Here is a 15,852-nt window from a genome sequence, read left to right as displayed (position 1 = left end):
TGGCCCAGGAGCTATTCCATACCATGTGACATCATGCTCAGTATATAAATGGGGAGCGGGCCGGGGGGAGCTCTCTCGACTTTCGGTGGGGGAAGTGGCGGAGCGTTGGGTCCTGGGTGGTGAGCAGTTGCACTGTGCAGCACTCCTTTTGTATATTCTTTTATTAGTACCGTTGTTGTTGTCCCAGTAAACTGCCCTTATCTCAACCCTCGAGGTTCCAGGTTTTTTTTTCTTTTCTCTCCTCCGTCTCCCCCCTATCCCACCGGAGAGGGGCGGGAGGAGTGAGCGAGCGGCCGCGTGGTCCTTTGTTACCGGCTGGGCTGGAACCACGACAAGATCACACAACCTTCAGTAAATTAATAGTAAGTGTCTCTAAAAGTTTAACATTGCTTGAATATGAAAACAAACTGAACAAACCTGAGTGAAAAGCACTAATTCGAAACAGCTGTGCCTCCAGCTGAGACAGTGAGAAAATCATCAGAAAATAGGAGTAACCATAAAGTAATCACCAGAAAATAAGAGTATTGGCTATGCAAGGATTTCAGTTGCAATATCAGTTCACAGAGGTACATGGTATTGTCTGTCTAACCTATTGAAAACCCAAACTGCGGAAAGTTCATGGACAGGGTTTTTAATCACTCTTTCGGTCTATCTTTGTTTTTCCCAAGTCCCCAGTACTCAACACAGCTGCAGAACAACTGACTCTCCAAAACGTAGAGAAATAAGGTGATTTGGATTTTAATACAAGAGCTCCTAATATAAAATTAGGTTACAGGAAGCAACCTAGGTTACAGAAAAGTCTGCAGGAAGTCAGAATTTTTTCTCTCTAGACACCTGTGCTATTCTCGTTCACCACCCTGTAAGACAACCTTATCATACAAATGAGATTTCTATCTTATGAAAAAGCAACTGCTTTCTCTAGTCCACAGCATTTGATATCCAACAACAAATAAAACACTTCTTAATAGCCTTAGCATGAGACATAGCATTTGTTTACACAGAGGAGAAATTTATAACATTCTATTTCCAACCAAAATGCACCTTGCTTCATGCTTCAGTTGGTGAGGATGATCAACGTCAGAAATACTGTTCTTTTTCAGAAAGAATGGTGTAACATCACACACCCTTCAGAGGCCCTCTGTGGTTACTCATGAAAAAGCATTCCCGTAGCCTTCAAAAGGCCTGGGCTTTCAACCACCAGCATCCTGTGACCTATATAAAATCTGTAAAATTAAGCAAGGTCAAAACAGGAAACTTCCTCCATCTGTCTCCTCAGGATCAGCGGTTTTCTGAAAAGAGGAAGAACAGTATAATTTACTTTGTATTCAGAAGGCAGAAAGCAAAGAAGCCAAAAGGGACTATAATAAAGCAAAATGTATTTCAGATAAGGAGAAAAGGTTGTTTACAAATCTTAATCTAGTGAATCCTTTTCTTTTTAATATAGTTCTTATAAATTTTCCTTTCAGTGTTTCCCAATTTCAGCTGGTCATCTGTGAGTACAACACTACAAACAATTTCAGATGTCCTCTGGTGACACAGTACCCCGGTGCATTCACAAGTTTGTTTACTTTTTCTGCATTTCCAGGAGTTGTACTGAGATAACAGTTAATACCTGGGGAAATAAGCAAAATGGGATTATAAAATTGATCAAAGTTTATGATGAAGAAATGAGTTAAAGACAGAGTCATTCTGCAAAGGGCCAGTGGCTTGACAGAAAAGATTTAAAATCTGCCAGTCTCTGTGAACCAGAGTGAAGTCAGTCTTGAGACATTTCCCTCAAACTGTGAAGAGGAACATGAACTACTCTTCCAAACTAAACCAAGAGAAGCCCTAGGATTAACCTGCCAGATATGACATCAGACTATTAAAAGTGTCAGAGAGATGGTAATGTTTTTTCTGTGTCTTTCTAGACAATGCCACTGGTCAGGCATATCTAAAGAGTACATATTAGCAAAGAAGAATGTGGCAACTGTCACTGAATCAGTATCTTGTTCTGGTGTCCCCATCCTTGCAAAGTAGCAACATAGTCAGACCTTCCTGGAGAGTATGATATGACACTAATTCATGAACTAGGCATTAAAAGAAAGACTAGCAGGGTCTGAAGGACCTGTTGTCTTTTCCTGTTGGCTCTACTGCTGAGACCTCTGACTGAGGTGAGAAGAGTCTGGAAACTGAGTTTACTATCCAGTTGGTAGTGAAAAAGACCTCCTGGCTTTACAGCAAAAGCATAAATTTTTTTCACTTTTCATAGGAAAAATTATATTAGCACTGTTTCACTGATTAAGTTATAATAAGGATCATATTATTAATATTTTGTTAAACTCCTTTATTAAGGCAAGGCCACAGGGTATTTGGAAGGAAAAGTTTCTGCGTACATGGTTTACTGATTCAACTGTTCACAACTGACAGACCTCACACAGAAATAATTGCCTCGCTGTGGTATATATGACCGAGATCAATGAACTAAACATAGGGAAATAAAAGGATTTGTAACTCACCAGGGGAAGACACAGGCTTTATCAAGAAAGTACCGTGTTGACACCCAGCTAGTCCCTGAGTGGCGATTCCCTGCCCCCACTCTCCCAGTTTATACACTAGATGGGACATCCCATGGTATGGAAAACCCTGTTGGCCAGTTTGGGTCAGGTGCCCTGGCTGTGTCCTGTGCCAACTTCTTGTGCCCCTCCAGCTTTCTTGCTGGCTCGGCATGAGAAGCTGAAAAATCCTTGACTTTAGACTAAACACTACTTAGCAACAACTGAAAACATCAGCGTTATCAACATTCTTGGCATACTGAACTCAAAACATAGCACTGTACCAGCTACTAGGAAGACAATTAACTCCATCCCAGCTGAAACCAGGACAGCATCAGATCCCACAAGCGGTCTATCCTCTGCCAGTAGATGGCACCATTACTTCTCTTTAGGAAAAGGGATCAAGGAAAAACATCCGTGTTCCCAGCAAAAGCTATGGCCACTGTGTAGATATTTTTGCTCTTTTATTTTCACATAAAATAGAATCTTTTACCTTAGGTGCTGGTTTTGTATTCCAGTGGGCAGTGACAGACAAAAGTAAGACCATACACAACCTGACCGCACCAGGAGGCTGAGAGAAAGAGACAGAAAATACTGAATCTTACTGTAATGGCACACTAAATATCTGGTATCTTGTCCCTGTGAAAAAGGTGCATAGAGAGAATTTGCAGAGATAGTTCTGCATCTAATTCAAAACCCATGCACATTTCTAGATACTGAATAATTATGATGTTTTCACATACAAAAACTATTTTGTACACTTTTTTCTTTTAATCCTCCTATGCAGATGGACTCGGGCCCTGAATCACAATATTTTTAAAGAACTCTTCTGTTTCTACAAATAGGTGGTAGGTGATGCAGTAATTCATGAATAATCTTATTAAACAGAACTACAGCCACTATATAATACATAATAGTATGAAGCTGCGTCAGGGGAAGTTCAGATTGGACATTAGAAAAAGGTTCTTCACTGAGAGGGTGGTCGGTCACTGGAACAGGCTCCCCAGGGAAGTGGTCACGGCACCAAGCCTGTCAGAGCTCCAGGAGCACCTGGACGATGCTTTTAGTCATATGATTTAGTTTTAGGTATTCCTGTGAGGAGCAGGGAGTTGGACTTGATGATCCTTATGGGTCCCTTCCAACTCAATATATTCTATGATACGTATTAATATCTATTTAATCTACATATTAAACAAGTACAGCGCACTATACCTAAAGAGGGTTGCAACAATCTTCTAGTATAGGTTAATTTTAATTGAAAATGTCTAGGCTTGGCTCCATATAAAACAATATTTTATAAAGAGATGCACACTAGAAAAGTATTTTGGGAAATAGAAATGACATTTCAACAGGAATAGTTTATACATATGTATCAATGAAATAAAATAGGACCTCAGAATCATTTGGGTAAAAAAAACGGCTATAGTGCATAGAGTACTTGTCTCATTGGTTTTGAATTTTTGGCTTAAAATGTTTTTTCTCTGTTACATTACAGAAGATACAGTATAATAGATACAGCAGATATTAGGATAAAGGCATTTGCCACTCAATGTGAAACTCAAAGGTTTCTTACACCTGATAGATAGCAATTCGTTAATATGTTCTAAGTCTTTTCATGTACATTACAATAAAATAATAGACAGTTGAAAGTTGGCATACTGTACACAGAGCCATATTTTTTGAAGCACTGTGGAATCAGTCTGTTATTTCCTGTTTTATTCACTACACAAAATTATGTGAACTTTAGTGATGTTCTGTATGGCAACTTCAATATTCAGTCTATAATGACAAACAGAGAAAGAGTAAGAAATATACTTGATTTGGGAGAGGTAATAATCCTAAATTATCCTTGTAACCACTGATTACAGAAAAACAAACTACCTGCAAGTTAGCATCTGTTTAAAACAAAACAAAAACCAAAAAAAAAAAAAAGACCACATTTTTTGCTCACATCTCCACAAATTTTGCATCCTGATTTTAAAATCCAGTGTCTCAACTGCCTTATTTATTTTCAGCAACTATCACATCTACAGACTGTCAGCTGACATTTTTTCCTGAGGTCCTTAGAGTTCTGACATTTTATCCTCTATCTCAGTAATGACAACAGAGGATGACCAAGCCAAACACTGGGAATAACTGATGTCTTGCTAGGGACGTAGCCTCATAATATATCTGCAATATTCAGGAGCTGTTCCACAGCATTGCTTAAATACCAAATGTACAGTGCTGCTTCTTAGTCCCCCTCCATCTCCAAGAACAGAACCCAGTGGAGATCAACACACCTTTTACTACCTTATATTTAATTTACGTCTATCATAGATTGATCAGAGAAATTACTGGAACTAAGCCTGTGAAAATACACAAAGACAATCTAAAATTACTGATAATACTGTTCCGATCTGTTCAAATACTTGGCTAAGACGTGTGAAGACCTGGGCCTGCCAAGTTTCCTGAAAGCTAGACTAAAAAACAAACTAGTAGCCAGCCTGGACAAAGAGGTAGGAGAACTATGCTTTTATCTTACGCTCTCCAGAAAAATATTTTATATTAATGCTTGGATCTAATTCGATCTGATACAAACTACTAGAGAGCTTTCTGGTTTTCAGCACTGAAATAATTTCCCAACTGTACAATACTGAAAAAGTCTGCATGTGTGCAGCTGAAGAAATGTACTTCCAAAGCTGGATGCACACAGCCACAATGAACCTTTTTGCTGACTGTGCCTCAACATTGGGTGGGGCCAATAAAGCTAATACAATAGAAATCATAAGTGGTTTTTAGATTAGCTCCTAGATTACTTTTTTTGCTTTACAAGTGTGTATGTGTATGTATATACACACACATATTCCTGCATAGAAGTTCAACAGAAGCCATTTACATACTATCTTTTATCCAGATATCTGGAATTCCTCCAGTAGTACTACAGCCACTACTTTTGTTAGAAATATTAGGATAACTATCAAGAAGGAAGACAGAAAATATTTTAAAAGTATACTTCATGCTAGGAGCAATTCTTGTATTCTAAAATGATTATTTACCCACCACTGAAACATAGTTAGATCTGATAGGAAGTGTACAAGCGATTTAAGCCTAAGAAGCAATAATACAAAACAGTTCTAGCAGTAATATGAAAACATATAGTCATCTGCAGGATTTGTTCAACAGAAGAATACAATGCCCCAGAAGGCAGAACCCTATCATCAGGCCCATTTTTCACTACACTGGGACACTAATTCACTACTCAGAGAGAAAACGTGTTATTTGCGATGTTTAAAGATCATTCCAGGCCAAAGGTGCTTGAGCAATCAGTTCCTTCTGCCTCCGCATACCAGAAGGGGAGTATCTACAGATCCTCCACAGACTTGCTGGCTCCAGAGCTGAGCCACTTAAAGGAACGGGTCTCGGAACCCACACAGACTCCTGACTCACAAACTGAACTCTCCTGCAACCACCCCGGTTTCTCTCTGCAAACTGAGAGCCCCACTGTGCGGGTGGAGGCAAGAGCTGGGGCTTCCCATTCTGCTGAGTAAGAACTAGAAGTCCCTCAACAGCTACAGCTGAGTGAAAGGATCTTCATGTGTAGTCCATAAACACTGTGGTTCACTGTGATTAGCTGTGCTCAGTTCACTGATTCACTGCGGCATTGTGTTCGCTGCAGCAGCTGCTTCCAGCTTCTTACCGTGACAGTGTTCACTCCACAGGCAGCTTTTCAGTCACCACTGCTCCATTATGCTTTTCCATCTCTCCCACACCCACGACCGGCAAACAAAGCACACATGTCAGGTGACAGGATAAATTGAATTAGTGAAGCTGCAGTAACTGACTGATGGAAAGGGCAGGTAAAACACAGTAATTTATACAGTAAACTCTACAATTTATACCGTAGTTTAAGCTAAGCAGTTTTACCTTACATTGCCTCAAACTAGAAACATGATTTTCAAAGATCAGCTGATGTAGGCAAATGCACTGAATTGCTGAATTTATAACCTTATTTCTAAACCGTAAAATTAAGAAGAAGGAAGCTCTTCACAGCTTGGCACCTGATCTCCAAGAACCCAGGTCAAGCAGCAATGTCACCTGATGCACTCCAGCACTCGCATCTAGCAGCTACCTATTCTGCAGCGCACATGCCTCATCTCAATAGATATGAAGAAAGTGAGCACATGGAGCAAGTGAAGATGGATAAAAAGGTTGACTGGCAGAAGACAAATACTGAAACCATGACTGTAGACAGAAGCCTCAGTTTCAGCAGAGGATTAACTCTGTCAACCATCTGGGGATGAAGTTGATTAGTGGGAAGAGGAGGAGCTTGAAAGGTTTATTCTCTGCTACCTTCTTAAAGAAAAGGCAAATTCCTTTCCTATAAGTACCATTTTCAGAGACAGTTCTGTATAGAGCTGTCTCTCTAGCAGTAATGCCAACAAGCTTTGCAATCTTGGATGAGTCACTTCTCCATTTCTTAAAGCAAAACTAACACTACTTGCCTGCCTAGCCCTGTGAGAAAGTGCAAGCAGCAAATAACCTTTATACTGTGTTCCAAAGATGAAACTCTTTGAACAAACAGTAAGCAGTAGCATCCCATCAAAATTCACTGTCAACATATGGTGGGGCTGAAAAAATAAAGACATTGCACAGGAAATGGAAAATAATAGGAAGAACATTCCCCTGATAGCAATTCATTGACCAAAGAAAGGGGGGAAGGGCAGGAAGTCTGCAAACAGTAATACCAGTCTCTGTTCATCATCATGTTTGCTCCCTTTATTCCTGGGTAAGCCCAAGAATACAGACCCAAGCTTGTTCCCACACCAGGGTGACAGTTGCCCGTCTCATGCCCTGTGTGACCTCTAATTAGCTCCTCTGTCAGCCAATTGTGCTGCCCAAATTCCTGAATACTGAAAAAAAAAAGCAATAAAACAGTCTGTGACTTCCAAAAGTTTGCTATTTACTTTTCTGCAGTAATGTACATGAGCTGCTGGTTTCCCATTGGCTTTTCACTGCATATATTCCAACATACTTCAAAGTGGGCACTCGAAACAAGACACTGCGAACTACTGCATTGTAAAGCATGCACCATAATCCAGGACACTCACAATAAACTAACCTGAGGGCACTGTAACTTATTAACCAACTTTCTCTCCTGGCATTGTTCACAGATCTACAGCCACAGAACTGCTGGGAGCCTGCTGCAATCACCAGCAAGCAACCAGCCTATCTCAGGAAGTTACTCTGGAGTACTACCAGTCGGAAAAGCTGGTTTACACAGTTTTCTTTGAAATACGAATGACAGGATGGCTTCAAATATGGCCTAGTAAGGATCCAGAACTGAGCTTTGCAGACATTTCCTCATGTAATGATTTATCTTTCAGATTCAGTGCCAAGATACACCTAATTAGCGTTCACTGAGAATTCGTGATCTAATTTGGAGGGTTTTCTTAAATTATAGTATTTAAGTTAATCCAGTGCATTTTTGTCCCAGAAACATGGAAGAATAATGATGACTACAAGGTTTTATATTTCTTCTTCTACCTGACATAGTAGGCAGAAATACAGGATAGCTGTTTCCTGGGAGAGGCAAACATGTCGAACTGTAAAAGCAGATAATGCTGGTTGTGAAAATCATGCGATGCTACTGTATTGGTTAAAGGTGAGACTGACTTTGCTCCAAAACAGGAAAGAACTACTACTCCCACAGGGAAGCAAGCACAGGGTTTACTTTCTGGAATCATGACATGCCTGGAGCAGCAACACAATGGCAATTCCAAAAGGGCAGGAACTCTACTGCCACCCAATGAAGTTATAATTAAAAACCATGAGAAAATTAGAAGCAATGTGAGCATGCAGCACTAGCTCAGAGAGTGAGCTGTAGAAGGCAGCAACACAGCTGATCGTGAATGAAGACAGAAAGAAAATTACATGAAGACAACTTTCTGCTACACTTTTGCATGTGCTACATGCCCTGGCATGTAACAGGTAAAAGTCACAGAGATCACAGTGGGACTATTTAAATAACACAGAACAAGATAATGTATTACACATAACTATCAGGAATAAGTTTTCCCTTTGTTAGTCAGTAAAATCTGCTATGACAGAAAAAACACCAAGATAACTGCACTGATTTAATTACGCAAGTCATTTCTTACAATGTAGCCCTCATTTCCTCAGGTAAGGATTGGTGGAAAACAGATACGCACATAGAAGTAAACACTGACTCCATTCAGAATCACCCACAGTGGAAAAAATAGTCTGGAAGCACATCTTTCAAGTTATTGGTTTCAGGTTTTAAGCATTGAGATCTGTAAGCATTTAGTACTTCTGTCTTTGCAAAGGACTGCAGTGAACACAGGAATATGGCCACGAACCTCCCACGAACCTTGCTGATGAACGTCTCTAGTCTGATGTTATGTGAAGTCCACTAGGACATACAATTTAATCCTTTTTAAACTGCATCCAAGTATGTGCGAAATTATAATAATGCTGATGACAGTGTAACACAGGTACAAATTCCAGAATTACTCCTGGGTTTAAATGACAGCATAATATAAAGTTACTAAACTAGAATTTTGCAGGGCCAAATATACAGATCTTTCTACCTCCCAGATGAGTTCCCTATCCCAGGAAGCTACAGGACAGTGTTCCTTTTCATTTGCTTTATTTCTGTTCCCCTGAATCTTGCTGCACAGTGTCACAGCATCAGTAAAACAGGAAAAAGGAGTATTGCTGCACAGACTAGGAGGCAGTCTAATGGTGATCAGTGCACCCTGGTGAAATATAAGAGATGTGGATTTGTATTCCCACAGACTGAGGAGGGAACAGAACTCTTTTTCTAATTAACTTAGAGAAGACAGGAGTTCCTCAGATTTGCTTTTGGCCACAAATCATTCAGTAGGCAGAAAGTATTCAAGAAGCATACTGAGAATTTATCCAATGCCAACGTATGTACAGTCTGGCAACTGCAAATGACAAATGTTCCCATCAGTAGAAAACAACAAAGATGCCCCAGAACAGATTGCCTGGCATTGCTTGACACTATGAACAGTCATTCTGGTCGTCTATTAGGGGTCCTTATAGTAATTGGATAAAATGATCTTTTCTGTCTTTTCCTGCATTCTTTTCCTTATTCCCAAACTGCCACTGCATAGAAAATAAGATACTGGGGTGTATTACTAGACCTATTAAACCACAAACAGGAATAGCAGAATATTGTTACTTTTATTTAGAAAAAACTATTTACAATTAAAATCCTGTTCAGCTGTGCTGAAGTTAACGTCAAAATAGCTTCTAGTCAATGTGTAATAGCACAATTCTTACTAGCTGACAGAAATCTGCAGTCTACCTTTTTCAGAAGCTGTAAACTACCTTTTTTTTTAAAATACTAAGTAAGAATGCAGAGCATCTTGCTCAATTCAGACTAAGCTTTCCCCATGTATTCTGTGCATATGGTACACACTGAGGGAAGCGTTAACACACATCTGTGACCCATCTCATCCAGGTGCGGTAAGACTGCTCATTGGCCTGTGTTTGGGAATTTCTTCTTGTAAATTCCTTCACTGCATTCCAAGCTCTGGTAAATGAGCAGGGTATTTGTTGATCTGCTGTATTGCTTGGCAGGGGAGAGCCCATTCCCATTTTCCACAAAAGCGTGCCACATAGAGTGTGCTCACTCAAACTCTACACACAGCAAGAGTTTATCCATAAAACTTGATCACTATGAAAACAAGTACAGCTCTTATATTTTCCTTTTTTATTTTTTCTGTACATTAAATCAGACTTTGCAGGCTAGATGGCCAGGCTGGTTAGGGAAAATTAAAGAATCTTATCATGTTGGACTCCAAGATTATAGAACAATTGCTATCTGTTAAAGCAATAGAAATAAACACATCGGGAAGAGGTTAAAACCCTGCCTCAATATCAGCTCCAGATACCTAAGTGTTGTTTTTAAGCTCTTGAAATGACAAAAAGAAATGACTCACTCATGAGACTACTAGCATATTTTTTTTAAAAACCCAAGCCAGATTTCTAGCTGACATTCTTAATGCAGTCTACATCTTGCAACAAAAGCCTTAACTTATGAACAATTACAAAGCTATATAAGACCAGATATTAAAAATTTAAGAGCAGGTGTTTGGAATCTAGCCAGTTATCATGCAAGACCTGCTCAAACTGTGAAAAGTCCTAACACAGAAACTTCCCATCTTCTGCATGATGGTGTGTACACCAAGTTATAGACACATATGTCTTCATTAGTCAGTACTATCCAATTGTCTAGAACATACCTCATTCTGTCTAGATGGCATTACACTACTATTCTCTTTGGTTTTTAGCCAAGAAGCTAACAAATTCACTGTGATAGCTCTATAGTCCAGTTTGTGAGGGGTGAGAAGGAAAAGGTAATAGTCATTTGGGTTTCTTTTTAAAGTACACATTGGCCTCAACAACTATTATGGTGGCTCAAAAGCAGGTTTTAGTTGAGTTTTGTAAAAATCATTTTGGTGCTCCCTAACAGAAACTTTTCAGGCACTGAAAGACCAGACATGAAACTCAGTTCATGAATATGATTTGCTTAGGTAACATCATTGTGTCTGCAATTCAAAGAGTATTTTTTCTATCTGACTAATGGAGATGGTCTACTAGAACTATATATCAGCTTCTCAGGGCACTTTCTGACCCCATACTAAATGAGGTAACATCTGTGTTCTACAACTAGTCATACACACATCCTTCCTGAAAAATGATGCTTCCTCAGAAACAGAAATTGCATCGGAATTTCCAGAATATAACTGCCACTCTATTTGGATGACTGTGACTTCCTACCCCAACCCAAATGGGATTAACAGTCACCCTATAAAGCCCATGCTGTTTTAATTCACTAGTAGATATAAAGTCAATAAATGGAAATGTTGCCTTCCTTTCCTTCAGGGTGACTGATCATTCTAGAGAAAAAAGAATACCAAGATATTTTGTCGGTAGAAAACAGACTCATTAAATATCTTTCTAGCATTTGTTTTTTCCCCAGAAACATGAAAAAAAGGTTTATAATTCCTTCTATTACTAGTTTCCCAAAAGTATATTATGACTTCAACTTTTGCATTCAGGTACTTAAGCATACCATATTTCTAAGATTTGTTTAAGGTCTCATGGTTACAAATATGGCTTTGTTTTTGAAGTAATACTTTAAATTAGATATTAATTTCATTTTTCATCTGTATTTAGCCCAGGCAAGCAATGGAGAAAATACTTTTCTTTTTTTTTTTAAATAAGGCTAGCACCTTGCCATAAATGGGCATCAAAGAAAATAACAAGTCAGCAACTGATGATGATCCATTCAGAGCACGCAATGACAAGGCAGTTTCACAATTAATATGACACTATTAAAACACTATTATTGTTTATGATAACAAATATATTAAGATGTTTATTTCAAATTCAATCAGGTGCTGGTATTGAAGTACACATCCCATTCCTGGTTTTGTTTTTAATGTTACTAGATTTCAAAGTACACAATTTATACTTATATTACAGAGTACTTATTTTCTAATTGTTTATTAGCATTCTAGCTTCAGCATCTTTTATTTGTGGTGGCATTTAATTTTGGTTTGTTATTGATTGGGGTTTTTTCCTGTGTGATTGGAAGATTTTTCATTACTTTTTTAAGCTCTAAATTGTTTTACTTGTCTCATTCAGTATAGTATTTTAAAGATGTTCACTAAATATTTTAAAAATAGAAATATCTAAATGTGAACAGAGGAAAAAAAGTTTGTGAGTAAGGTCATTCACTGAACGTTGCCTTTGGCAAATTCTGATCCTTTACACCTTGAATTTGCCACTTCCTCCTTTATCATCACCATTTGTCTCATCTTTGCTATAACCTTAGTTCTCCTTTTACAGCAGTGAGAAATCACACTGGATAATACTCATTTTGAGAAGATACTGGATTTATGAGAGCCAATTATGTGCATCAAGAGCCGGATTTTGCCTTGATGGATCCCTGCACTGGTGCACTCCAGTCCTGTGATCTACCCCACCATGTCTTCATTATCCCAGCGAGGTGACAGCCCTGTAACTACACTCAGACCTCTAACTTCTGCTTGTTCCCTACACTGCATTCTTCAGTGCAGAAGCATTTCAGACAAATGCCCAAGCATGCCGATTCCTCCGAACAGGCAAGATGGCTTTTACCATAAGGCTGCTCTGCAGGCACTTTCTTATTCACATGTCTAAGCTTGAGATTCCACTGCAGCTCTGTTTTGTTGATTGCTATGGCCCTTCAATTCCCATCACCCGGGCCCTTGGCTTGCCTACCCTCTCCCTAACTTCCTTAGTTGACTTTTGAGGAATCTATCCCTCCCCCATTGTTTCTAGTTTAAATTTCTGCCTACCAAATTGGCCAGCTTGTTGGTAAAGATGTTTTTTGTCCCATTCAGTCAGCTGGATCCTGCCTCTTACAAGCAGCTGTGGACCCTCAAGGAGGGTCCCATGGTCATACAAACTGAAGCCCTGCTGCCGACACCAGCTGCGCAACTAGTTGTTAACTCACAGGATCCATCAAGCCATCTTCAGACCCTTCCCCTCAGTGGCAGAATCAAGGAGAATGCCATCTCGATCCCCATGCACTTGACCACTGCCCCAGTGCCCTTCAGTCACACCTGATACTTCCCAGGTCACCCCTGGCAGTATTTTTGGCACCTACATGGAAGAGCAGCAGGGTGTAGTAGGTGGAGTGTGAGGCGAACCTTGGGTGCTTCTCCACAACATCCCAAATTCAACCACCCAGCGAGCAGCAAACCTCCCTAAATGACAAATGAGGTCAGCAGATGGAGACCTTTTTCCCCTGCAGTAGGGAGTCTCCAACCATGATCACTTGCCACTTGCTTCTAGTGGTCCTGAGTGGCTCAGGGTCAGCCACTGGAGATGTTCCATTTGATGGCAATCCCAGCTCCTCATCAGCTATGAGGGCAGCAAACCTATTCTGTAACTGCAAGCCATGAGGTGGAGCTGGAGCCTTCCTCCTGGTATAAGTCACCAGCTTCCAGCCTTTGCCATTATGGGAGTTTCCACCTTCCAAACTCAGAGGCATAGGCTCTTCACATCTCTCCACTACAGTTCAAGGTTGAGGTTCATGAAGCTGCAGGGTCTCAGAGAAGTCCCGGTTGATCGCTTTCTCATCCTTTCAGACTCTGCACAGTTTGCTGACCTCCTCTCATAGCTCTTTCACTTGGAGGCACAGCTTCCCAACAACTTCACAGCTCTTGGCAGGCCAGAAGACCAAGTGCTCCAGCCCCAGGCACTCCATGCTGCCTCAGACTTGAGAAGCTGCATCCTCCTCTTGGAGCTCTGTCTGGGTCCAAGAGTCCAATAGTGAGGGGACAGTGATGCCAAAACTTGAATTTGGATGTAGAACAGGCCTTGACTCATTGCTTTTAAGTTTTCTTTTAAAAATGCCAGATAAAGAAACATGGGAATATTAAGAAGACATTTGCTAAAATCATAATAAGAAATCACACTAAATATGTAAAATCTTTAAAAAAAAACAGGAAAAGATAACTTTCACTGAAATTCTGTATTTGTTTTTCTTAAAAATAATTAAAGCAAAATGAAAAAATAATTTACTTTTTTTTCCCTCAGCTATTTGTTTCCTTTTATCACCTGATTAATAATGGGTAAATTTAAATTAAATAAGGTAAATTCACTGCAGGCAAATTCAATGATTTGGTGATGGAATGTCTACAGATAACTTCCTTGCACATGTATAAGCAGGAATTCAAAAAAATCCAAGCACCTGTCATTAGGCACACCTGCTCTTCAACTGCCAATAACATACACAGTGACCTCTTGCTTACTACACATCAGGAGTGTACTAGTCATGTTTGTGCAGTTCTTACATCAACAAATATAATATATCAATATGTATAAATACATGTTTACAAGCAGATAAATGTTGCTGTGCTACACCTGTGTAAATCCAGGGAATGACTGCTGTGAAGCAGTAGAGCTTGTCTATGCATGTCAGGTCCAATTTTTTCCTGCTATATGTAAAGCCAAAAGTGAAAACTTGTAACATTTTTTTCCAAATAATTAATTTGCATGTGGATTGAAGAAGAATTTTTTGGCTTTCAAACTCAGAAATGCCCAAATCACTTTGCACAATTACATATAAAATATGGGTAGTGCTGTTACTGTGCTGTTAAATGCAACAGCCATTCTGTACTCAGCAATATTTCAAACCCCGTCCAAATGCAACCATACAAATGTCACCTCCGCCTATGGAACTTTATAAATGAAGTAATATTAATCAATTAAGGGACAGTGGAGTGCATACAGAAGCAGCCAAGTCTACCCGAGGATTACAATAGGGAGTTCTGGGTGGGCAATCAAGTTTGAACTGCAGGACTGCCAAGGCACACGGATTCTCTGTATGATGAAACGGATTTCCTGTCCCACACTGAGGGAAATCAAGAAACTTTTGCCTATAGCCAGACAAGAGAAAATTTTGCTATTACACCATTTACCAAATGTTTTTACTTCCGCTCACAGAAATACATGATTAGGTATGTGGAAGGTCATCTCCATATTTCCACTCCAAATTTCTGAAGATAGCATTTTCACATGAATTACCATGACACAGAATGATACTCCTCTCCTGGGCTGCTTGCTAAGGGAAAGCCCTGTCCAAGCCTTTGAAGCAGAAATTAAGACCCCCAAACGTATGAGCTAATGTGGATCTGAAGGGTCACTAAGTACCTTTTTAATTACCTATTTATCTTGTACCCAATAGACCAGAAAGTAAAAATATATCTTGCCCCTTTACATTGTATGTACTCACCATGCTTAATGAAAGGATTTTTTTCCAAATTACCTCCTTGTTTGGCATATCAGGCCTCCTACTCCTGCACTTTTAGGGGTTTCCTTTCACAGAGAGGAAGCAGCTGCAGAGTATTACATACTCTTCAGAGGGGATGCTTTTCAGAGAGGGCAGTGCACAACAGATTGTTTTCTTTCCATCCTAGCCTTCACATGCTGTACAGGTTTATCAATTGTGCAGTGCTCTAATGTCAACCTTTTCTTATAAACTAACCCCAAAGAAACATGATAATAGGCCACCATTGATAAATGTTATTCAGAATGGCTGCCATCCTCCTTATCTTTAAAGGGGCCAAACCTCAAAATGTTTAACATTTCCTCCAAGTTGTTACCACATATGAAGATGTTGGAATTATTTTCTAGCAGCATAAAGTTGTTCTCAGGAGAAATGGCTGCAGCTCTGTGGTGCCTACTCAGCCTACACAAAGGCCTACACAGCAGAGACGATGCCAAGCTACAT

The 15,852-nt window shown here is 39.7% G+C and overlaps 1 protein-coding gene across 1 annotated transcript in view; it reads left to right on the top strand.

Annotated features, from left to right (window-relative positions):
• The first annotated feature begins 5,800 nt into the window (after positions 1–5,800).
• Positions 5,801–15,852, top strand: part of MUC6 (mucin 6, oligomeric mucus/gel-forming) — a 71,725-nt gene continuing 61,673 nt past the window's right edge. The window contains exons 1-2 of the mRNA XM_010570135.1: positions 5,801–6,060; positions 7,688–7,842. Coding sequence (XP_010568437.1) covers positions 5,801–6,060; positions 7,688–7,842 — 415 coding nt within the window. The remainder of the gene's footprint in view (positions 6,061–7,687; positions 7,843–15,852) is intronic.

This window comes from Haliaeetus leucocephalus, unplaced genomic scaffold, assembly GCF_000737465.1.
Source record: "Haliaeetus leucocephalus isolate CR32 unplaced genomic scaffold, Haliaeetus_leucocephalus-4.0 Scaffold293, whole genome shotgun sequence".
Classification (NCBI taxonomy): Eukaryota; Metazoa; Chordata; class Aves; order Accipitriformes; family Accipitridae; genus Haliaeetus; species Haliaeetus leucocephalus.
Note: the sequence above shows the minus strand (reverse complement) of the source record. Positions and strands in the feature narration are given on the sequence as shown.